The sequence below is a fragment of the Parasteatoda tepidariorum genome, chromosome 12 (genome assembly GCF_982258835.1).
Source record: "Parasteatoda tepidariorum strain Cologne lab strain chromosome 12, Ptep-v5.0, whole genome shotgun sequence".
Lineage (NCBI taxonomy): Eukaryota > Metazoa > Arthropoda > Arachnida > Araneae > Theridiidae > Parasteatoda > Parasteatoda tepidariorum.
The window spans coordinates 15,192,633-15,216,619 of record NC_141766.1 but is presented as its reverse complement, the minus strand read 5'-3'; the positions used below and the strand labels follow the sequence as shown (position 1 = coordinate 15,216,619).

Genomic DNA, 23,987 nt, shown 5'->3' with positions numbered 1-23,987 from the left:
TAATCCTTCTGTCAAATTTATAGAAACATCGGATATCTACAGTATAATTTCTTTGTCTAAATTCGAGCATAAACTGACACTAACAGAAAACAGACTGATCTAAAATTTCAAAGAGCAGATATATTAAGCTTTCGTTGTGGATGTAAAAAACGAGGGCTCCAGTTGGCATTCCGGAGAGATGAGGCATTCAATTTTCTTAGTTTATTTTTTAATGTTTTTTCTTTCCCAAAGACGTGCCTTTTAGCCAAATTTGCTTTTAGCAGGAATGTCCAGTCATAGCGCTCTTGTGTTAGATTATGTAACCGGGCATAATACGTTCGTGACATTGTTTCGGTGACATTGTAAGTATACTAATTCTAGTTCAAAAATTTAATATATATGCTCATTTTTGTTTGCCTTTATTTAGATTTAACTGAAATTATTGGTTTATTATTGATAATCTATAATCACGTTTTATATTTCTTCAAAAAAATCGTAACATTTCAATTGTTTTTATTTTTTAAGTCTAAATAAAAAAATTTATCGGCTAATTCCTTAGGTGGTGAGCAAATGCTTTAACTAAAACAATTCATGCTTATGCGAATGTGTAATGTTTGGAATGTATTTTATGTTTGGATTAGGTTGTACATCAAATTGACATATTTAGTAAATTAGAATTATTACCCTTACGAAAATTTAAGGTATATTTAAGGTTGATTTGAGGTATTTTTGAGGTATTAAGATTGATTTGAGGTATATTTAAGGTTGCACAGAAAACAGCAATAAAAATTATACCTCGTAGAGGTTGTAATTAAGGTGTACGAGGTTGTTTTATATACACTTCAGCTTGTTTTGAGGTTGTTTAAAATTCACTTCAAATCAACCAGACTGATAGGGTGATTTTTGAGGTATACCAAGTTGATTTTCTTACACTTGTAACAACAGAGGTATTTTTGCGGTATAAAAATTTTTACCTTGTTTTAACTAAAGAAAGTTAGGTATTTATTGCGGTATATGACGTCATTTTTTTTACACCTAAGCTTATTTTGAGGTTGTTTTAAATCCACTTCAAATCAAACAGACTGATGAGGTGATTTTTAAGGTATACGAGGTTGTTTTTTTTCCTACACTTGTATCAAAAGAGGTATTTATGAGGTATAAAAAAATCAACCTTATTTCAACTAACGAGAATGAGGTATTTACGAGGTATAAAAAAATATACCTTATTTCAACTAAAGAGAGTGAGGTATTTATTGAGGTATATGAAGTCATTTTATTTATACCTAAGCTTATTTTGAGGTTATTTTAAAATCACTTCATATCAACCAGACTGATGAGGTAGTTTAAAAGGTATACCAGGTTGTTTTTCTTACACTTGTAACAAAAGAGGTATTTATGAGGTATAAAAAAATCAACCTTATTTCAACTAACGAGAGTGAGGTATTTATTGAGGTGTATGAAGTCATTTTATTTATACCTAAGCTTGTTTTATGGTTTTTTAAAGTATACTTCATATTAACTAGCTCAATTCCCAGAGTTCCGTGCGAGCCGGCAAATGGCGTGTGTGTTGACAATCGAAAGTGTATTCGAAATTCGGTAAGTGGGCTTGACATTTATTAATTTGGTTTTATCACTTTTAATCAAATATGCTTCAATTTTCAAACTTAAATTTTATTATTTTTGTTTTAAAGATGCCTCCTGATCTTAAATAGTTTAAGTTGGAGGATATTTTTAGAAGCTATTAGTGTATGTGATATAACAACTACAACTTCAACTGCACTTGCTGGATTGATGTATACAAGATATAACAACTACAACTTCAACTGTACTTGCTAAATTGATGTGTACTAGATGTAACAACGTGCTTCATGTTTCATGCTAATAATAAATACTAATCCTAAATAATGTTGACTTTGTTTATCATTTAACTAAAAGGTTATTAATTAGCTACAAAGACACAACATGGTGTCAGAAAAGCATTTTCCTGAGGAAAAAGATGTACCCATGTGTAAATAAGTTAGTAGTGGATGGAACTTTTTGTGTTCACCTGTGCTTATAAGTAATAATTGAAATGGAAACCTTCAAACCACCTGGAGCCATGTCATTTAGTGGCAATTTGAAAGAAAATTGGACAAAATGGAAGCAGAAACTTGATAATTTCCTTGTAGCCTCGGAGAAAGATGAAAAACCAGATGCAGTTAAAATAGCGATCTTGTTGAATCTAATCGGTGATGAAGGTGAGAATATCTATAACACCTTTAAGTTAGAAGATAATGAAAAGACATTTAATAGTATTATTAAAAAATTTGATGATTATTGTTTTCCACAAAGTAACGAAGTTTTTGAACGGTTTAAATTTTTCTCCTGCTCTAAAAAGGATGGTCAAAGCATTGACAACTATGTGACAGAACTAAAAACTCTAGCTGCTTCGTGTAATTTTGGAGACCAGGAAACCAGCTTGATTCGAGATAGAATAGTACTTGGAGTGAAAGACACTGGACTGCAAGAGCGATTACTTAGAGAGCCCAGTCTAACCTTACAGAAGGCTGTTGACAGTGTTCGTGCATATGAACTCAGCAGAAGACAAGTTGAAACTATTAATGAGTCAACAAATAGCAGTAGTATTGATGTGATTCAAAAGCAAGGGCAAGGTAGCAGTTATGCTCGAAATCCGTATCCTAATGTGGACTGCCAGTCATGTGGTAGAATGCACAAAAGAGGGCAGTGCCCTGCATATAATAAACTATGCAATAAGTGTAAAAAAAAGAATCATTTTGCTGTGATGTGCAAAGGTAAGTTCAGCTATAAAAGAAATGTGAATGAGGTACAATTTGACTATGACTCTAATAGTAGTGACAATAATGATATTTGTCTTTTTGTTGATAGTGTGCTTAATGTTCACTCGGTAAATTGTAATGAATGGCTTAAAACAATATCAATTGAGGGTCAGCAGGTGTCTTTTAAGTTAGATACTGGGGCACAAGTAAATGTTTTGCCTGTGCATATTTTCGAAACATTAAATTTGAAAAAAAATTTAAGCTCAACTGATGTTGTTTTAGTGTCGTATGGAAATAACAAGTTGGAACCTATTGGTTCCATAGATTTAATGTGCTGCACTGACAAATATTCTGATGTGTTACTTAAATTTATTGTAATTGATGTGAAATCGAAGCCTATCCTAGGTTTACAAGCTTGTGAAGAGCTACAATTGGTTAAATGCATTGATACTCTTGAATCTAAAATAAAAGTAGTTGAAAAATATAAAGTTGTATTTGAGGGATTGGGAAAGTTTCCTGGGGAACCTTGTCACATTGAGGTAAAACCGGATGTTGCTCCTGTAATAAATGCTCCTAGAAGAGTGCCTCAATCCTTATATAAAGAGTTAAGAAAAACCCTTAATGAATTAGAGAAGTTAGGCATTGTATCTGAAGTTAATCAGCCAACAGATTGGGTTAATAGTATGGTAGTGGTTGAAAAGCCTAATGGGAAACTACGGATATGCCTTGATCCTAGAAATCTTAACAAAGCGATAAAACGTGAGCACCATGCAATACCATCCGCTGACGAAATAATTAACAGATTAGAGGGAAAGCAATGTTATTCGGTGGTCGATTTAAAAGATGGGTTTTGGCAGGTGCCGTTAGATGAAGCAAGTTCAAAATTATGCACTTTTAACTCTCCTTTCGGTAGATACAAGTTTAACCGCCTGCCTTTTGGTATTAGTTCAGCCCCTGAAGTGTTTCAGAAGAAAAATCAGAAACTATTTGGGGATATTAAGGGTGTGGAAATTTACTTCGATGATATAATTATTGCAGGTGCGGATGAAGAAGACCATGATAACATTTTATTAGAAGTTTTAGAGAGGGCCAAGTCTAATAATGTAAAATTTAATCCTGACAAATTTCAATTTAAAGTTCCTGAGGTAAAGTATATGGGTGTTCTTATTTCAAAATGTGGAATACGGGCAGATCCAGGACATGTTAAAGCTATTGTCGAAATAGAGAAACCCTCTGACAAGAGTGGTATTAAGAGACTGTTAGGTATGGTTAATTTTCTTTCAAAATTCATACCAAATGTTTCAGCTGTTACAGCCCCTCTAAGAAATTTGTTAAAAATTGATGTAGAGTTTCAATGGGGTCCGGAACAAGATGTAAGCTTTCAGACTATCAAAGAGTTAATTAGTTCAACACCAGTTCTAAAAGTGTTTAATGAATCTCTACCGATTACTATTCAATGTGATAGTTCAAAAGATGGTCTGGGTGCTTGCTTATTGCAAGAAGGTCACCCCATTGCTTTTGCATCTAGAAGTTTAACTGACACGGAGCAAAATTATGCACAGATTGAAAAGGAATTATTGGCCATTGTTTTTGCTTTTCAAAAATATCACAATTTGATCTATGGTCATAGGATTGTTGTTGAAAGTGACCATAAGCCCTTAACCTCTATAGTGCATAAGCCAATTAGTAAAATTTCTTCTAGATTACAAAGAATGCTCCTTAAATTATTGAATTATGATTTCATAGTAAAGTATTTACCAGGTAACAAAATGTATGTTGCCGACACTTTGTCTAGAGCTTATGTAAAAGAAAAAGTTTCGGATGATCCTGAAATGTTAAACATGGTGCATTCAATTTCTAAAATCTTACCAATGAGTGAAAGCAGGTTTAAACAATTTCAAAAAGCATCTGAAGATGATAAAGATTTAAAACTTATTGGTGAATACTTTCAAAAGGGCTGGCCCGAAAAGAGAAAGGTACCTAAAAATTTGAAGCAATATTACAAAGTTAAAAATGACATAGTTTGTGCAGAAGGACTTGCATTTCTAAACGATAAGATTATTATTCCGAGTATATTAAGACAGGATATGTTAATGTTAATTCACGAATCTCATTTGGGTATTGCAAAATGTAAAAGTAGAGCTAGGGAATTAATGTACTGGCCAGGTATCAACCAAGATATTGAAACTATGGTTTCCAAATGCACCATATGTGAAAAATTTCAAAAGTCCCAGTGTAAAGAACCGCTCATTCCACATGAGATACCGATTCGCCCCTTTCAAAGAATTGGAATTGACATAATGTACTTTCATAATACAGATTATTTAGTATTAATTGATTATTATTCAAAGTGGGTTGAGACTGTACCTATTCAGAATAAGACTGCTACCGAAATTATACTTAAGTTAGAAGACATTTTTTCCAGATTCGGAATACCGGAAACTATTATTTGTGATAATGTCCCATTTAACAGCCATGAGTTCAAAAGCTTTGGAAAGGGGTGGGACATTGAATTGATATTCACAAGTCCAAATTATTCACAAAGCAATGGGATGGCTGAGAAAGCAGTTGGGATATGTAAGTCTATCTTTAAAAAAGCTTTTGAAGATAATCGTAGACCTTCAGTGGGCTTATTAGAATACCGTAATACACCTATTTCTGGATTAGGCTTATCCCCTGCTCAGCTAATGTTTAACAGGCGGCTGAGAACTAAATTGCCCATTACCAGTAAACTTCTTAATCCTAAACTATTTAAAGATATTGACATAGAATTGTTAAGGAGGCAACAGAAGCAGAAACACTATTACGATAAATCTAGTAAAATCTTGAAAGAACTTAAACAGGGAGATAAAGTTATTGTTCAAAATGTCAAATCCAAACTATGGGAACCAGCTACAGTAGTGGGTAAAACTAAAAGTCCTCGTCAATATGAAGTCAAAACAAACTCTGGAAGAACTTTAATAAGAAATAGGAGATTTCTAAAATTGTCTAAATCATGCAATGAACATTGTGGTAATACTGCCCATCATTATTATGATGATGATCTTGGTGAGTCTCCAGAAAATAAATGTACGATCGTTACTAATACAGTTTCTAGATCAGGGACTGTGAATGGACCAGGCAGTAGTCGTATAAGACGACGACCTCAATATTTAAATGATTATGTATGTGTTTAATTTACTATGCTTAATGGGATTACTCTTTATGTATTGAATTAATTTGATAAAATTTAAAAAGGGGGGTGTGATATAACAACTACAACTTCAACTGCACTTGCTGGATTGATGTATACAAGATATAACAACTACAACTTCAACTGTACTTGCTAAATTGATGTGTACTAGATGTAACAACGTGCTTCATGTTTCATGCTAATAATAAATACTAATCCTAAATAATGTTGACTTTGTTTATCATTTAACTAAAAGGTTATTAATTAGCTACAAAGACACAACAGTGTAGGCTTAGCAATAAGAGAGAACAATCGAAATATTTCTCGTCGCTGTTTAGGGTAACGTTACTTGTGAATCGTTACAACAGGTTATGCACAGTATATTTTATTGTTTGTAATTTATTCAAATATAACTATTCTTACATCTTGCTTAAATGTATATGTTTCAACGTTGCAGTATGCAAGCTGATTAGTTGAGTAAAATGTTCATAATTTCTCTTATAAATAAATCATTGAAAATTGAAATATCTTTAAAATAGCAATTTTACTTTAAAATTCTACTACAGCTGTATTCGCGATCGCAACACTCGAATACGCCATCTGGGGAGAGATCGGTTTCATGCCTTTAGCCCTTCTCCCTTCCCTCTCCTCCTCTTTTCAGTTGTATAGGAATGTACTACGATATTTTCCCTTTTCTTAATATTTTTCCTTTTTATTTAATAAGAATATTTTTTAAAATTTCCATAATAGTTTTCTTTAGAACTATGTTTAATGTAGTTTTCAGTTCCATATAGTTTTTCAAGTTAAGAGATTTCAATCTACATGAAAATCAAGAGAGAAACTAACGTACTTCCTTCCTCTATGACTTTCCACACGCTAATGGGGAAAGCATGTGAAGTGTTGCCATAGGAAAAGAGTTCTGCTCTACGCCACCTGCAGCCCATTTCGATCGCCAATGCTTATTGTTTGCTCGGATATCTGTTGCTAAGTTTATATTGTTGTTTATGAGTCAAAATATGTATAATAACACTGCATATTAAATCTATTTTTTTTTTAATTCTGATTAACGTGCATTTTTTTTCCATACATATATGTGTATATATATATATATATATATATATATTTACAGAGCTTATCCACTGTTCCTTGATATTGCTGAGATGACCTAGGCTGTAAATAGCACATGTGCAGCAGCGATGAAGAAGTGACTAGCAAGTTACTGCTCAGCCTTCCCCTAGGAAATAGTTCTGAATTCATACCATAAAGAAAAAGTAATCTCTCCTAATAAACTACAGCATTTATTCAATTGTTGATAACAATAGTTTGTTAGATATTTGATAATTGAAAACTAGTAACTGTACTAGCTCACTTTTTTATGTTTGATCACACTGCTATTTTCACTACGTGTTATTTTTTCTCAATTTACCCACGTTAATTATTTACTAAGCATATTGTTATTACTTATTAAAATATTGAATAGAATTAAATTTAACCCGATTTCAAGTTTATATGACAATTTGTTTCAAGGTTATGAGCATTTTTATGCAGCTGTTTATAGTTCACTACTTCAAAAATTAGTGACTTTCGGAAATCTTAAATGTTTTAGAAATAAACCAGTATAGTTTCTTATGCAATTTTAATGCTGAATTGAATAAAATCAATTGCAAATAAAGACATTTATTGTTAAAAGTAGTATGCAATTTTCTGAATTTCATCTTATGGGATGTGTTTGTTTTTATATTTAAACAAATGTTTGTAACAACTACCTATTAGTTTTATTCTGCTTGGTATTATAAATTATATAGGAGATATTGTACTCAACTTATTTTAAAAGTATTATTTCAAATCATTCTCTCTTAGACATTTTCCTCACATAAAATTACTCACAACTTTAAAATAAATGCTCCTTATCAACTTGTAATTTGTTCTATTCGATTGAGTGTAAAAAAAAGAATAAAAATTGGTACATAACTTTAAAATTTAATTTATTAGACGATTGTTGATTCTTGATTACATTTATTAAAAAAATATTAAAATAACTATTTTTTAAGAAACTCTTATGTGATTGACAATAAGGGAAGTCCTTTTCAGAATCAGCGTCTAAAATTTATAAAAAAGCTATTAGTTTCATAAAGTCTGACAAAAAGTTTAAAATATATAGACTAGGTTTATTGAGTTTAAAGATTTGTAAGAAAAGAAAGAAAGAAAATATAATTATCAAACTTACAAGTACCATAATGATGCCAAATGTATAGAAAAATACAAAGTGTTAAAATTGCATATTAAGATTGAAATTATATCTTTGAATTTCTGTAAATGTTGTTAATGGTAGTACTGACTTCAGTGTACTTTATTTTGTGGCTGTGGTACCTGTTGTGCTTTTTAGCTATGAAGATTGAATAGAAATTGCAGAAGAGTACTACTATTTATCTGAAAAAGAAAATTAACTTCATCCAGTTAATTTAAATCATAAAAAAAATAATTTCTGATATTTTAATAGTTTAAAACCTGCCACTATTATTGTAAATATGACTTACTTACTAATTCATTTTCTTTTTCTTTTAGGTTCCAATAATTACAAGTTTCAACAGGTAGACGGAAACAGTATTTAAAATAATTTTGTTAATTTGTAAAAAAATTAAATTTTAGTTTTAAATAAAAGTATTTGAATTTCAGCTGGCTTATTATTTAAATTTGTAGTTTTATAGCTTAAGAAATTCAAGCATATTAGACAACTGTTTTCTAAAAATATGAGTTCCCATAAATAGTTTTTACTAATTGTAGAATTTGGATAAGCTTTATTTTAAGATGATTTAATTCAATCTATTAAAATTACAGAAGAATTATGCATTTAAAACCTTCTTTTATAACTTAACAAAAGAAGCAATTACTGCCGAAGGTTTAATATTAAAAACTTCAGATTGATAAATGAAGATCTCTACTAGTGAAAAAATGTAATGACATACAATATTCTTCATATAATATAGGTAATATCTTTATATATATATTATATTTTTTATATAGTGAGGTTAAAATTAATCAACTAGGTGAACAACTCACATTCGTAAGTACTGAAAAAACAGCTTTAGGTTGAGCTACATAAGCCTGAAGTGTAAAATGTCGCATCTTTGGTTGATAAATTAATACTTCTAAAAATACAAAAATATATACTTCAGGTTACGAAATAATAACTTAAGGTAGAACATGGAACACATGACGTTAATAAAAAAATATCCTTTCCAAGTGTTGAAAATACACTTCAGGTTGATTTATAACAACCAGAAGTGTAAAACGACGCCCCACAGGTTGATAAATATATACCTCTACAAACATAAAATTATATACCTGAGGTTGAAAAATAATTACCTGAGGTAGAACAAAATACACCCAAGGTTGATATATAACAACCAGAAGTGTAAAATGACGCACCATTGGTAGATAAATATATACCTCTACAAGCATAAAATTATATACCTGAGGTTGAACAAAATACACCTGAGGTTGATTTATAATAACCTGAAGTGTAAAATGACACACCTTAGGTTGTTGAAGAAATACTTCCACAAGTGTAAAAAAATTTACTTCAGGCTGATAGGTAATAACCTAAGGTTGAAAATAAAACACTTTAAAGTAGTAAATATCTACCTCTCCACAGATATAAAATTAAACACCTCAGGTTGAAACGTACATACCTCTGGAGGTGTATTTAAGGTATATTTGAGGTATTCATTTGCACCCTTTTCAACCTTAACGACGTATTTAAATAACAACCTCCTTTATACCTTTGAAATATAACCTCATTTATACCTCGATTTTTTCATAAGGGTAGTTCATGATTTCATCATCATCATATCTGGCTAGACAGCCCAGGGTGGGCCAGTGCCTTCCTTTGAATTCGAATCCACTTCTCTCTACTTGTGACACTTGTTCGCCAGTTTTTCTTCTTTAGAGTAAGGAAATCAGTCTCAACTAAATCCAGCCATCTCAGCCTGGGTCTACCTCTTTTCCTGTTCGTTAGGGGTTTGTGTAATTGGATTTTCTTTAAATTTGAGTCATCATTCCTTCTGAAAATGTGAACTGCCCAGTTCATTCGATTTATTTTTATGAACTTCACAATATCTGGCTCTCTGTAGATTTTATACAGTTCAGTATTATATCGTCTTCTCCAGGAATTATTTATTTTTATCCCACCAAGGATGGCCCTCAAAACTTTTCTCTCAAAAATGGCAATTTTATTTTCACCAGCTTCAGTTAGGTTCCAGGTCTCAGAGCCATAAGTAAGTATTGGCCTAATTAATGTTTTATAGAGTAAAAGTTTTGTATTTTTTGATAAAAGAGAGGATTTGAAAAAACGTTTTAAACCATAAAAAGCTTTATTTGAACAAATTAGACGACTCCGAATCTCATTGTCTATGTTATTGTCGGCAGTAGCTATTGAACCAAGGTAAGTAAAATTCTGAACAGTCTGAAACCTGAGGGAACCAATCTCCAGATAGGATTCCCTAGAATTTAATTTAGCAAATACATGCATGTATTTGATCTTTAGTCCCATATCCCTAGCAGCAAGCTCCAAAGAAAGGAAAGCCTCTTTTAATGCAGGAACAGTTCTTGCAATGATGTCTAAATCATCCGCATACGCCAATATTTGAATAGATTTTGAAGATATGTTGCCTCTGATATTGATTTCAGCATCTCTTATAACTTTCTCTAGAGCAATATTAAAAAGAAGACAGGATAAGGTGTCTCCCTGTCTGACTCCATTATTTACTTTAATTTCCTCAGATAAAGATCCCAAAAGTTTGAAGTTCATGATTTCATCATGAGTTTTTATTCAAATTTCATATACTTTTAAAATTGATAAGGTTATTTTATTAAATTAAACTGAAACATCAAACTGTATAAAACGAAAACAACTTCATTTTCATTTAATGAATGGAACTTTTATGCGTCATTCAGTTTTAAGAAAACGTGAAGTATATCTTTTACATAATATTAAAGAAGTAAATACAAGCGATAAAATATAAAATTTGAAAGAAATCGTTGGAATAGTTCCCGAGAAGGTAAATTTTCAATGTACGACTTTTTTTCGACTCCTCCGGCAGTTTGCCTTCTTTAGGTATACAATGGCGGCTATGGACTAAGAGGATACTCATACCTAGTAATTATTTCTTTTCCTTGAGCGTTAGACATTTGTCATGTTTTTTTTAATCAGCTTACCTGGAGTAGTATTTACGACCATTGTCTGACTTTATTTATTTTTATATTTAGTTTACAACTGTTTTATTCAGTTACAAATGATGCTTATGACTTTTTTTAAGATAACTTCGTAGTTCTAGTCTACTTCTGCTACTTAGTCTACTTAACTGTTCTAGTTTTATCCAGTACATTTAATAATTCTAAAAATATATTTTGAAAGCAGTAATTACGGGACAAGACGTATCAAAATGTTTAAATTTTTTGTATCTATGCATTGAAGGTTCGTGTTCGAAAAAGATTTTGATTTAGATGCGTATATATTTTATGTCATATTTTTGCTATATTTTAACAAAAAGACATTCTTATCAAACTATGTGTCTTTTGGCATTTGTATAAATAAATGTCACGGCTTCCTTCTCACCCACCCAAGAATTTTATACGAAATTGTTTTGAGATCATTTCGCAAATCTCAGTGGTGTATGGATCACTGTAAAAACGGCAAAAAAAATCAAGATATTGAAGTTGATTAATTTTTTATTTTTTGCTGAAAAGTTTAAAATTTGTAAACTGGAAATTCTCAATTGAAAAATCATTTAAAATCAGCTGATAATCTTAGCTAACAAAGGTTATATTTTACATTTTCAATATGTGAAATGTGCAAAAAATGGGTATAAATGTACGAATTTATTTCAGCGAATTCTGCTGATTATTTTAATTAGGAGAAAATTTTTATAAAGAATTTATTTTAACTGTAAAAAAGAAAATTGCTATAATTGGTTCTCTCTCTCTCTCAAACGAAGCAGTAGGTCGAGTAAATCTCAGAAAAAATTTATAAATCTCACTCTATTAATTTATGGAAATATTGCTATGGTTTCCTTTATCTAATTATCGAATAAATTCTTTTCAAAAGTAGACCATATAGCCATGTTATTTTCCAAGAAAAGGTGAAAAAATACGAATTTTTATTAACCTTTCTGGAATATATAAATGTAATTAATCGGAAATGCTCCAAATTTTTAACTAAGATTTCAAACTGATTTCAATTTCTTTTAAGCCTGGATTCTTTGTATTTTCCCAGACAAAAGCGTATGTGGCTAAAAAAATTATTATTTTTCCAAAAAACGTAAAAATAAATAACTACATAATATACATACTTACACACACACACACTATATATATATATATATATATATATGTGTGTGTGTGTGTGGGAGTTAGTGCAGCATTAGATGAAATAACGACGATAATTTAGCAAACATAACAATTTAATAGAAATAAAAAGGATAGAAGGATATAGCAGTTAACATTATTGACATGTCTCGTGAGAGTTGCCTTCTCGCAGTGGTCTCCGGAATGCATGTGACTAAGAATTAGATTGTTCTATGGTAGAAAGTAAGAGTTAATTATAAATTCGGGAGTTTCCCTTCGGGACTGGCTGGCGCCTCTCAATGTCAAGAAGGATGATGCAACTATCTTAAAGTATTACGTGATGACTAGAGCCCGGAAGTTCAGGCAAAATGCCATAAATGCCCTTTTCTGCCTTTCTTAAACGTTTTCTTCTGAAAATGCCTTTTTCGTTCCTTTTGTTCATAAATGCCTATTTCTGTCTAATTTAAAATTTTTCTGCAAAGCTTTATGTGCTTTTGACCGAGCATAAACGCAAAATGAAGAAATTTTGAAGTACAGAAATGGTTGACTGTCATCCGACGTATTGTAATGCATTTATAGAGATTAGGACTTTATTCCTTTTGTCTTATTAATATTTTCTCTCCGTGGCGTCACCTTCGTCGTGGAGTCAGAAAACGTGGCGTCACCTTCGCCCGATGCGCTTTGCAAGGAGAGAGAGAAAGGGAGTGAAAAGATTGGAGTTATTTTTACTTACAGTCAATAGAATTTATTCTTACTTACGGCCCATATAGCCTACACCATCGAATAACTCGTATGCTCTCTTATCTACAAAACGAATTCACCAAGCTGGTTGAGCACATTGTAGCAGGAGCACGAAAAAGATTTCTAGTATACTAGTTATTTCTAAAATGCCTAAAGTAAAAGCCTGCACAAGCAAAAAACTGGACAGTTTTGTGAAAGAATTTGGGTCGGATGTGTTTTCTACTGATGGGAGCATTCTGTTTTGTAAGGCATGCGAGAAGTCAGTAAATTTTGAGAAGAAGTATTTTATATCTCAGCACTTGGAGACATCTAAGTATAAAACTGCAAAAGATAAAAAAGTTGGGAAAACATCGACTCTGATTTCCACCTGTTTTCAATTATCTTCTCGCAAATCGGAATTTGCAATGGATTTATGCAGATCATTTGTAGATGCCGGCATTCCGCTGTGGAAACTTAAAAATAAAAGTATACGAGCTTTTTTGCAAAAATATACGAATCAAAGTGTGCCCTGTGAATCAACTTTAAGGAAAACTTATTTAGATGACTGTTATACCGAAGTTCTTAAAACTATTCAAAATGAAATCGGAACGAAAAACATAAGGCTATCTATAGATGAAACGACAGATGTAACTGGACGATATGTTGCGAATGTTATTGTTGGTGTTATGGACCCATTTGAAAAACATAAAATCTTTTTGTTGACTTCTGAACAGTTGCAAAAGACTAACAGTACTACAATTGCACAGTTGTTCACTAATGCACTGGCTTTACTTTGGCCAAATGGTACTGAGCATGAAAGAGTACTATTATTTCTTGCAGCTTCCTACATGAAAAAAGCTGGAAATGCCTTAAAAGTTTTATTTCCTAATATGATCCATCTAACGTGCCTTGCTCATGCATTGCACAGGATAGCAGAGGAAGTAAGAGGTCTGTATCCTGAGGTAGACTCGCTTGTTTCTAGTGTGAAAAAAGTATTTGTGAAAGCCCCTTCAAGAGTTCAAGTGTTCAAAGAAATTGCACCAGACATTCAATTACCTCCTTAACCGATCCTTACGAGATTGGGAACATGGATTTCAGCAGTCTCATACTACTGCACAAATTTTGAGGAAGTTACTCGAGTCCTTACCAGCTTTTCGGATGAAGAGGCAATATCCATAAGAAAAAGTAAAAATCTGCTTAGCAGTTCTAAAATTAAAAATGAACTGACTTTTATTTCAACTTATTTTGGGAAGCTCCCTGGAGCTATTGAACACATGGAAAAAAGAAATAAGTCTTTGTCCGAGTCACTAAAGATTTTCGACAATACTATTGAAGAACTAATGTCTGTGCCTGGACCATCTGGTGACATAATAAGGAAGAAATGTGAAAACGTCATCTCTGCAAATACAGACTTTGAATGCATCAAGGACATTGCAAAAGTACTTTCTGGTGATACTACAGTTGAACTTACCATATCTCCTACCATGGCAAGTTGTTTTAGGTACGCACCCATAACTTCTGTCGAAGTAGAAAGATCCTTCTCTTTGTTTAAAACTATATTGACTGACAGGAGACAAAATTTCTCTTTCGAAAATTTGAAAAAGCATCTAATTGTGATGTGCAACAACAACCAATCATCAGAATAAATCTGCATACAATATTATTGTAAGTACGAGTTTTCAATTTTTATTTCGCACCTACGCAGTTGGGGTTTTTTTTTGTGCAATTATGTCCACTTCTTTTGTACTATTGCTACGACAGTCGAGTGAAATGAATATGTAGGTATACCGGATACTTCTAACAACTTTTTTTATACCTTGGATACCTATATGGGCTTTTAGGCATTACCAACTACCATTTTGCTCCAATTTTAAGTGCCTTTTTTAAGTGCCTATTTCAAGCTTTTTAAATGCCTTTTTGCCTGCCTATTTTTGCATTTTTTATTGCCTGAAATTCCGGGCTTTAGTGATGACTGATGATGTGATCTGCTGAGCCATAATATTGTAACAACACCAATACAAACCTGATCACCATAATATTGTAACAACAGCTCCAAACTCCACATATATATATATATATATATATATATATATATATATATATATATATATATATATATATGTAAAATGATGCAGTCTCACCGAGCAGGGAAACAGACACAAGATTTTAATGAAATCAGATGTATTTTTTTATTTAGATTATGTTCTTATGTGTTCTTGTTCTTACAAGCGAAAAGTGTTGCTAACTCCATTCAGGATCAGTCTTTCTGGTAGGGAAAATCTTGCAAATAATTCGAAAATGTCTCTATTTAGAGAAGAAAGGGAAATCTTAGAAATTACTATTGGTTAATGAACTTGCTCGAGTGATTCCCACGGCTTAAAAGGGAAAAAAGATCTTTATTTAAATTTATGCATAGTTGGGCCAAAAATAGATTTAGAAACAGGATGTAGCTTTTAAAAGTGTGAGAAAGTATTTCGATTTGAATAATTAATTAGTAATAAAGTAGGAGTTGTTTTATAGCAAAGAAACTAACATAAAAGGATTAATAGAAACTTTTTATGTTACACACATATATATAATTGTGATTTTCGTGATCTGTGTGCGGCGTGACGTCATGAGGTAGGGAATCGTGTGCTTTTTAGCTTCAGTTTTGAGTAGGGAATGAACCAGCCCTTCTCTATTTTCTATTTAGCTCTGATATTTGATTCACTTTTTGTTAACTCATAATTTTAATAATTCCAAAGGAAAAAATACAAAAATACAACACACAAAAATAAATTATTTGGAACATTTAGGGAGCCTCTAAGCCTGAGCCTTTTTAGGCCTTATGATAAATCTGACATTGATAAATCACGTTTTTTTCACACTTTGATTTTTGACAATTCACGTTTTTTTCAAACTTTGAGAGCAATCCTTAGCTTGATCATTTCTACTTTAAATCCACATATCAAATTCTTAATTTCTAAAGGTATATTTGATATTGATGATAAAATGACAAAGAAATATTGTCGTTGCACTGTTGGAAAATATTTTGTTTTCAAATCAAAAGTTTGTTTTAAAAATAATTGAATTTGACACAAGATGAAAGCTGATTAAATTTTTCAGTTTTTTTTCGAGCGACATCATCAGAACAGAGTTTGGAGCGAGCGCTAGACTCACCGTGAACATTTTAATTCAACCTCATAATTGTTGTAATTTCAATTTTCGTATTTTGCCAAGAAAAAGATAACTTGCCAAATTCTTGCAACTAATAGTGACATTCAATAGCCAATCGCAATGTCACAAGCTGATTGCCCGGATGTTATCATGTCCTTGTTGCCATTCCGTAGTAAAATTGTTGCTAAAAACCAGTTACCAAATATCAAAAAGATGCAGACCTGAAGTTTTTGCCCATCCCCTCTTCTCCCCTCTCTCTGTACATCAAACACACAGTCGTTAAAGTGCCTGTACGCGTAGCTTTCTATTTCTGATTGTTATTTTGAATTTTTTCGATCTATTTTATTTTACCGGCATAACATGACTATTAATGAGTATATATTTAATTTCATTGATGGTAAGATATAATGAATTTGGTGTTAAATAAAAAGTTCATGTGGATTGCCTTGATTGAAATCATATAATTTTGCACATACTTGTCTGATTCATTGTTTTTGTTTTGTTTTTGGTTAAGCTTATAATATAAGTTTCAAATGTTACTTTCTAAAAATATTAAATTTGCTATAATTTATCTCTTGATAAATGCGTATATTTTAAGGTTATAAAATAATATTTGAGTATCTAAGCGGTCGTTTAGAAAGTCCAACTGTTTATTTAATATATCTAAATCTAATAAACTTTTGCCTACACATATTTTGCATTGAGTATAGATTTAAAGAAGTTAGCAGTAGTATTATTTGTTTGGTTCTTGTTATTAAATTGGGGATTTATAACTTTGTTTAGAGTTTTAATTTTTTTATAGAATTAAGGTACATCAAGAGTTATCAATTTTGCTCATGACATTTTTTTCTTCATTTTTTGCTTATATCATTTCTCTCAATATTATTATTTTTTTTCTTCATAGCATTTCGCTCATATTTTTTTTTTAAATTTTTTTTAAAAGTATTTTGCTCATTTTTTTTCTTCATTTTTGTTTATTGAGGGAGATTTATTTACGTCACCAGATTTTTCCCCCCTTTCTTTGAGCAGTATATATATATATACATTTTTTAAGCCAATCAACTGTTTTTAATGTGGATCATCCATCAATATTGGCAAGTTCTTATCACTTCTGGAGGTCACCAATGAGGGGATTTAAATTTTGACTAGGGGATTATAAATCGACTATGTCAACCTTCATCTATCAAAAGGTACCTCTAGATAGAATCAAGTTACCATGTCTTATATACTAGTGAATTGGTATTCAATATTTATAGTGGTAGTTACGCCGCAAAGTTTCAGAAAAATAAAATATTTTTCTTCATTGAAAAACCATGCAAATTTGCTTTGAATTTTGATCATGAGTGTACAGTGTGCCAAAAATAAAGAAAAATTCCCTGGATGACTTTTAATCTAATGATCCGATTTACATGTGTTGACTAAATTGTGTTGGGTTTACCTCAAAATGCAAATTAGTGTACAAAATATTTTATTCTACAAAATCAGGCACTAAAACATATTTTTTCTGAATGAACATGTTTTTTTTTTTTTCTCTCACATGGATTAGTATTTCTAATTTGAAATTTGGTTCCAATGGTTTTGGCCGTGAGAGCATTCCAAAGTTTGAATCCTTTAATGTTAATTTAAATTTTTGCCTATTCCGTTATATCTCAAGAGCTCTTCATGTGAATTGAAAATTTTTTTGTACACAATTATAAAATATCTTAAGATAATTCTGTATAAAATTTAAATTTTTTAATTCTTTTATTTAATAATAGCTGAAAAAATTTGGAATTGCAATTGCTTTGCTATGCTTTTAATTGTTTAAAATTGAACTTAAACATGAAAGCTGAAAAAATTTGGAATTGCAATTGCTTTGCTATGCTTTTAATTGTTTAAAATTGAACTTAAACATGAAAATTTACAAGCAGAACAATTGGTAAACAATTAGTAAAATGAATGATTCAAAGAATTGAAGAACAATTAGTAAAAGAATGATTTGAAAAAAAATTATTAAAAGACACATCTCTGTTCTACTTCAGAACAGCATCTACAAGACACATAATATCATATAAGACAAGCAACATCCATGTCATATCCTTTTTTGAAGTAATTTATCTTGTGTCACTTCCTCAGTGATGTCATACTTTGTTTGCGAACAAACATAGATATCTAAAGTAAACATTCGAAAAAATGAATGCTTGCACTCAGGGTTCATTCTATTCAATAAAATCTATTGGCACCAATTTTTTTGTAAATCCACTCTGTTTTCTGATCATTTTTTGGCATTAATAAATTGTTTTTCAGTTGTAGTTAATCTTTTTTTGACCATTTTCTCATGTTTTTTTTCCCTTTCAAATATCGATATATTTAATACATTATTGTGACATGCGCATTCTGATCTTTAGCTATCACTTCTGTAAAGCATTTAATTCCTGACAATTCCTTCGTAATTTTACCCCACTTGATAATAATTTTTCCAAAAGATGTATTTTTTGCACATTTTTCATATCTTATTATCTTTATTAATAATTATCTTTATTACGACATACGAATTTCGAATTTGTGTTGTCACTTTTTCGTGTGTTCAATTCAGGATGATTCTCTCACAATTTTATGGCGTTTGGTGATGTTTTTTTTTTTTTTCAAGTTAATTTATAATTTTTTCGACCCTTTTTATGTGGTTTTTAAACTTGCTATATGTTTAATACAATATTGGAAATTTGAAATTGAGTTATCACTATTTGATACGTTCAATTCGTGACGATTCTGTCACAATTTCTAAACTTTTTATCATAGATTTTTTGGCAGTTATTTATCATTTTAACCGCCCTTTTGAAATGGTTTTTCAAGCTTAATATTCTTAATGCAATCTTATTGCATCTTTCATTATTCGAATTTGAGTTATTGCTATTTAATGCATTCGACTCTTGACAATTCCATCATATGTTCTCCTTAGATACTGAGCAGCAGTTACCTCATGAAACTTCATAAACATTATTGCAGACAAGTGATTCTGCTGCTAAATTCCAGAATTCCGCGACTCAATAATTTAAAATCAGACAAAATATTCTTGAAGTTCTGCTAATTTCAATTTCGTTACTTAAACAAAATTTTGTCAGCAAAATATTATTATTTATACTATTGGCAGCAAAATATATATAATATATATCAGTACCCTCTTAATTCTTCCCAAGTTCTCATTCACGTGTGATAACTATTTTTTTTTTTTTACACAGATTTGTGTTAGAGTAAAATGCAACTTCGAATAACTTCGGGAAGGTAGACTGAAAAAAAATCCATATTAACTTCAGCTAGTATTAATAAACTACTGAAGCAAGCACAAAAGTATAAACTTGATAATCTAAAAAGTAATTCTGAAGTGGCAGACATTGAAAAGATCATTTACTTGAAAAAATGGTATTTTTCTCATTTTTTTTAAAACTTGCATTGAAATGTGCAGCAATTTTGTTGCAAATTCCGATTCTTAACAGAAAGATTATTTAATTAGTTTGATGTATTTTGCTACAATTAGATTGAGTTAATTATTAATATGATACTTTTTTATCGTTCATTTCAACGCGCTTGATACCAACATAAATCTATGTTTTGATCTTTTCTATGGGAATGGGGTCACATTTGCACAATCAATTGCAGTTAATGCAATATTTTTTCTCATAGTTTTTAAAAATTCGATATTATTATGACACACAAAATTTAAATCTTGCATTTGAATAATCACTTTTTGATGAACTCAATTTTTGTTGATACCAGCGTAAATCCATGAAGTGTTCGATCGTTTTATTGGCTATTATTGCTTTGAATTTTCTCAATGTTTTTTTTTAATTTTAATTCTTTGTATTTTTTGTACATTATTATAAAGATACACAAATGCAAAATTCTATTTAAGCACATTAGTCTCTTCTGCTGCAACGGTACCACTGTTTTTTTTGTAGATTTTTTCACAGTTATTGCTATTGATATCCACATGATTTTTTTAAAAAAAACTGTTATTTTTAAAAATGAGATTCGAATTGCACATTTCAGTAATTATTTTTTGACTCCCACGATTTGCGTCGTTCTATGCAGCTTTGCGGTCTTTTTTTCAGTCATTGCTGTTGAATTTTTATATGTTTCAAAAATTCTGATACGAAAAATTCAAATCTCGCACCTCAATATTTACTATTTAACGTGATTGTTCTTTAATTTTTTTCAATCGATTTTTCGGCAGTAATCATGACTGGTTTTTACATTTAATAAAAAAAAAGACTGCTTTTCACCTTTAAGGTGGGGCTTAAGACCCCATGTCTATATAAAAAGAAAAGTGTATTAAAATATTTTTTTTTAAAATCTTACTTTATTACTATATGTTTCAGTCTTGAGTTTGAAATATTTTTGTATAATGAATAAGACTTCAAACTTCAATGCTTATTCAAATACATTGTTATGAGTGTTGAATGAAATAATGAATTAAATGAAAATAATGCAATTGATTCTAATGGAGGGTTTATTTTTGCAGACAAGCTCAAATGAAGAGTGAGAAACTACTTAATCTACTTCTGGTTAGAATATTGTTCATCCTTCAAGGCGATATTGAATATTTTGCTTAGTTATCAAAACAAATAAATAAATGAAGGTACGAGTTAAAATTTACTAATATTCTAAAGCCTTTTATTTATTGTTTGACTCTTATGAAGTGTCCATTAATGATGTTTTCAGCAATATGTATGTATATATGATTGTAGGATACTAATTTGGTTTGGTAAATTCTAAAGATAAAATCAAATTGAGGCATGTCACATTTTATTATACAAACAAAACAATTAAACATAAAATAAAAAAAAATCATTTAAGCAACATTGTCTAACTGATCTCACATGTCAGTCAGGGTTGGCAGGTTTTTGACATGTGACAGTTTTTGACGGTTTAAACCATGGTTTAATCCGTCACGTCAAAAACCTCGCTGTCAAAAATGTCAAAAACCCATATTCATATGTGAAATTTAATTAATACATAAAATTTATATATTTTTTATAAAGGATAGTGTTTCTAAATATGTTCTAGAAAAAATAAATTTAAAATTTTGAAGAAACACTTATATTTTGAATAGTAACCAAGATCTTGTACTTTTGAAAGCTCACATCTTTTGTAATATTATGTATTCATTTTCATGTGTTATTGAAAATCTGCAGTGATATTATTAAGAAATTTATTTATAACGAAATTTAGTGTATAGTATAGATTATACTAAAAATTAGAAATTTTTAAAGATAAAACATTAGCAGTTTTGTACATTAGACATCTTTTAAAGAAAAATCTTTTTAATATTCTTTTAAATCTTCTTAATAATCTTTTTAACATAAGACAATACAAATTTAAGTGCTTTCTGTTAAATACACAGAGTAGTTAGTGTCGATTTACAGTATATTCAGCCTATTCATTTACTATGCTGAAAATTTAGTTTATCCAAATACTTGTGAATTTCATTTTGCGGAATACTATATAGTTTTGTTGAATATCTAAATATTCAGCTGTTGAATAATTACTTCTTGCTTTCAAGATATGCATTATTTTTATTCTTAATACAAGTGGAGAAAAAAAAATTAAGAGGTAAAAATTGTTTTAAAATGATAAGTGTAATAATTATAAATAAATACAATAAACAATATGAATTATATTTATCATTATTCACAAATATAACTACTTTTAAATTCAAATTAACATACTGGATAATAAAGATATTCGGTATAACATTAAATTTTTTTTTTGATACACTTGTATCAAGTTTGTATTTATACAACATAACTTGTAAGTTCCTTATAAATATTAGTTATATGTTTCTTATATGTCAAAAATGCATAGTAATAAACTTTTAATTTTCTTAAGTATCAAAAAAAAAAAAAGTTTTTTTTTTCAAAATATAAATATTTAAAAAAAATGTTTGCAAAATTTTTCTGCACATGCATTTGAATATAAATTTCTGAGATTTTAAATCTGTTATTTTACCTTAATTTTAATTAAAAAAATATTTTAAAACCTGCTGATTACCTATAGTATACAGTGGAAAGTCGCGTATCCGGAATCGGCGGGACTTTCCGAAGTCCGGATAATCGATTTTTCCGTATAATAGACCCCCAAGGTAAACAGAGATTAAAATGATCTGAATCTAAGAAGCAGAAATTAAATAACATTATTTTTCAGGCAATAATGTTTTAGTATTAGAATGATATCTAATCAATCAAAAACAAAATATTTTAAAAAAAATAATTATTGCTATTATAAAAATAAATATAGGAAACTAAAAAAATTTACAGTTATGAAAATATTAATTGCTCTCTCCGCCATTTTGAACTAGAACGTTTCAAGCAAGAAGGGGAAATTCCCGTCATTCATTCATTAAGGTGGGTAGGTGAAGAAGCAAAATTCATTTCCTTCTTACTTGTCATTCAAGTTGAAGGGGGGGAAGTGACAAGTTCTTATTTTCTCTCCTGTCATTGGCTATCAATCAAGCATAAAGGCGTGGCATGCTGATTGGGTTCTCTTTATTTTTTTCTTGTGTGACTAAAGGGGATTCCCCCTCCACTTCAACTTTTGCTGTGTTTACCCTTTTTCACAGTACTTCTTTCCCTAACACTTTATCAAAAAGGTTCCAGGAAATGCCTCTTTTATTAGCCAGCTGCACAGGAAAGAGGGGGGGAGGGGACTCAATTGTGCTCTTTTGAAAACAAATCTCTCCCCCCCCTTTCCTGCATTCCAGAGGAGGGGCGTTACTAACGGTACGGTCTTGGTAGATCTTCTGTTCTCTTTTCTGTTGATTTATGGGTTTAATGCATAGATCACTAGAAGCTAAGAAAGGAAAAAACCTGTCAAAATACTTTTTTTTTTTAAGAGAGTGGGGAAGATGAAGAAATGTTTGTTTATTTTGATTGTTAAAAAGTGTCCGGGAAATTGACCCTTCCGGAAAAGGGACGTCCGGATATGGGACGTTACACTGTAATTGAATTTCAATATAATGCATGGCAACTGTTGGTAGTTTTGAAGTTTATATATTTTCTTGGCAAACTTCAGTTTTTGACGGTTTAAACCAGTATTATACCCTTGTCATGTCAAAAACCGCTTCTTGACGTCAAAAACCCAACCCTGATGTCAGTATAAATAACCTTTTTTTTCATGTTTTTAGTTTTACCTGAGGGTAGTATTGGAACAGCGAAGTAAATTGCATCAAACTGATCCAAAACAAAATTTCTATACCAACTTACTTCAAAATGCTGTCTTTTCCCAAAATTGCTCAAACTGCTCTTATTAATTTTCATTGAGTGAGCACAATTTTGGCTCAATTTGGTGCAAAATTCGGTCACCTGCATTGTTCCAAAACAATAAACAATTTTCGTTTTATTTTGGTAAATTTACCTGTTATCTGACAAACAAGTTTGGTGGATCCTCCCCTCCCGCTACAAATTAAGTGTGTCAAATTGTGATTACTGAAATTTGAAGTTCGCTTGTCATAATAGCTTCTTATTTAGGATATCAGAATTGGAAAAACTATTTTAAAAAGGTTGAAAAAAATGGTAAATAATAGAAATAAATTTGCAATAGAATCATCACAATTAGAATGTGTTGCAAGGAAATTCTTAAAATTCGTAACTGGTGTGTTGTAATAACACTGTATTTTAAGTATCAGAATTTAAAAAAATCAAGTTAAAATGATAGTAAAAAACTGTGAGTTTCAATGGAATAAAGCAAGTCAAAAACTGATTTTTGAATGAATCATTACCAAATAGTCATTACTCAAAACCAAAATTTGTGTTTTGTAATAATATTATATTAATTACAAATATCAGAATTCAAAACACTGTGGC

General features: G+C 30.5%; 1 protein-coding gene and 1 long non-coding RNA gene across 6 annotated transcripts in view; both read left to right on the top strand.

The window, feature by feature from the left end:
- Positions 1-1,364: 1,364 nt before the first annotated feature.
- LOC147800957 (uncharacterized) lies at positions 1,365-8,616 on the top strand. The gene is made up of 3 exons (XR_015430771.1): positions 1,365-1,575; positions 7,058-7,199; positions 8,494-8,616. It is a non-coding gene; the product is annotated as an uncharacterized LOC147800957 (long non-coding RNA).
- A 7,701-nt stretch (positions 8,617-16,317) lies between these two features.
- LOC107457568 (serine/threonine-protein kinase DCLK1) overlaps positions 16,318-23,987 on the top strand; it is a 64,710-nt gene continuing 57,040 nt past the window's right edge. For 3 of the 5 annotated variants that reach the window (XM_087155805.1, XM_087155801.1, XM_087155803.1), the window contains exons 1-2: positions 16,333-16,546; positions 20,648-20,764. In XM_087155805.1, coding sequence (XP_087011931.1) covers positions 20,759-20,764 — 6 coding nt within the window. In that variant the 5' untranslated portion in view covers positions 16,333-16,546; positions 20,648-20,758. Of the gene's footprint in view, positions 16,547-19,367; positions 19,549-20,647; positions 20,765-23,987 lie in introns of those variants that run through there. The other 2 variants (XM_087155802.1, XM_087155804.1) reach the window with 2 other exon arrangements.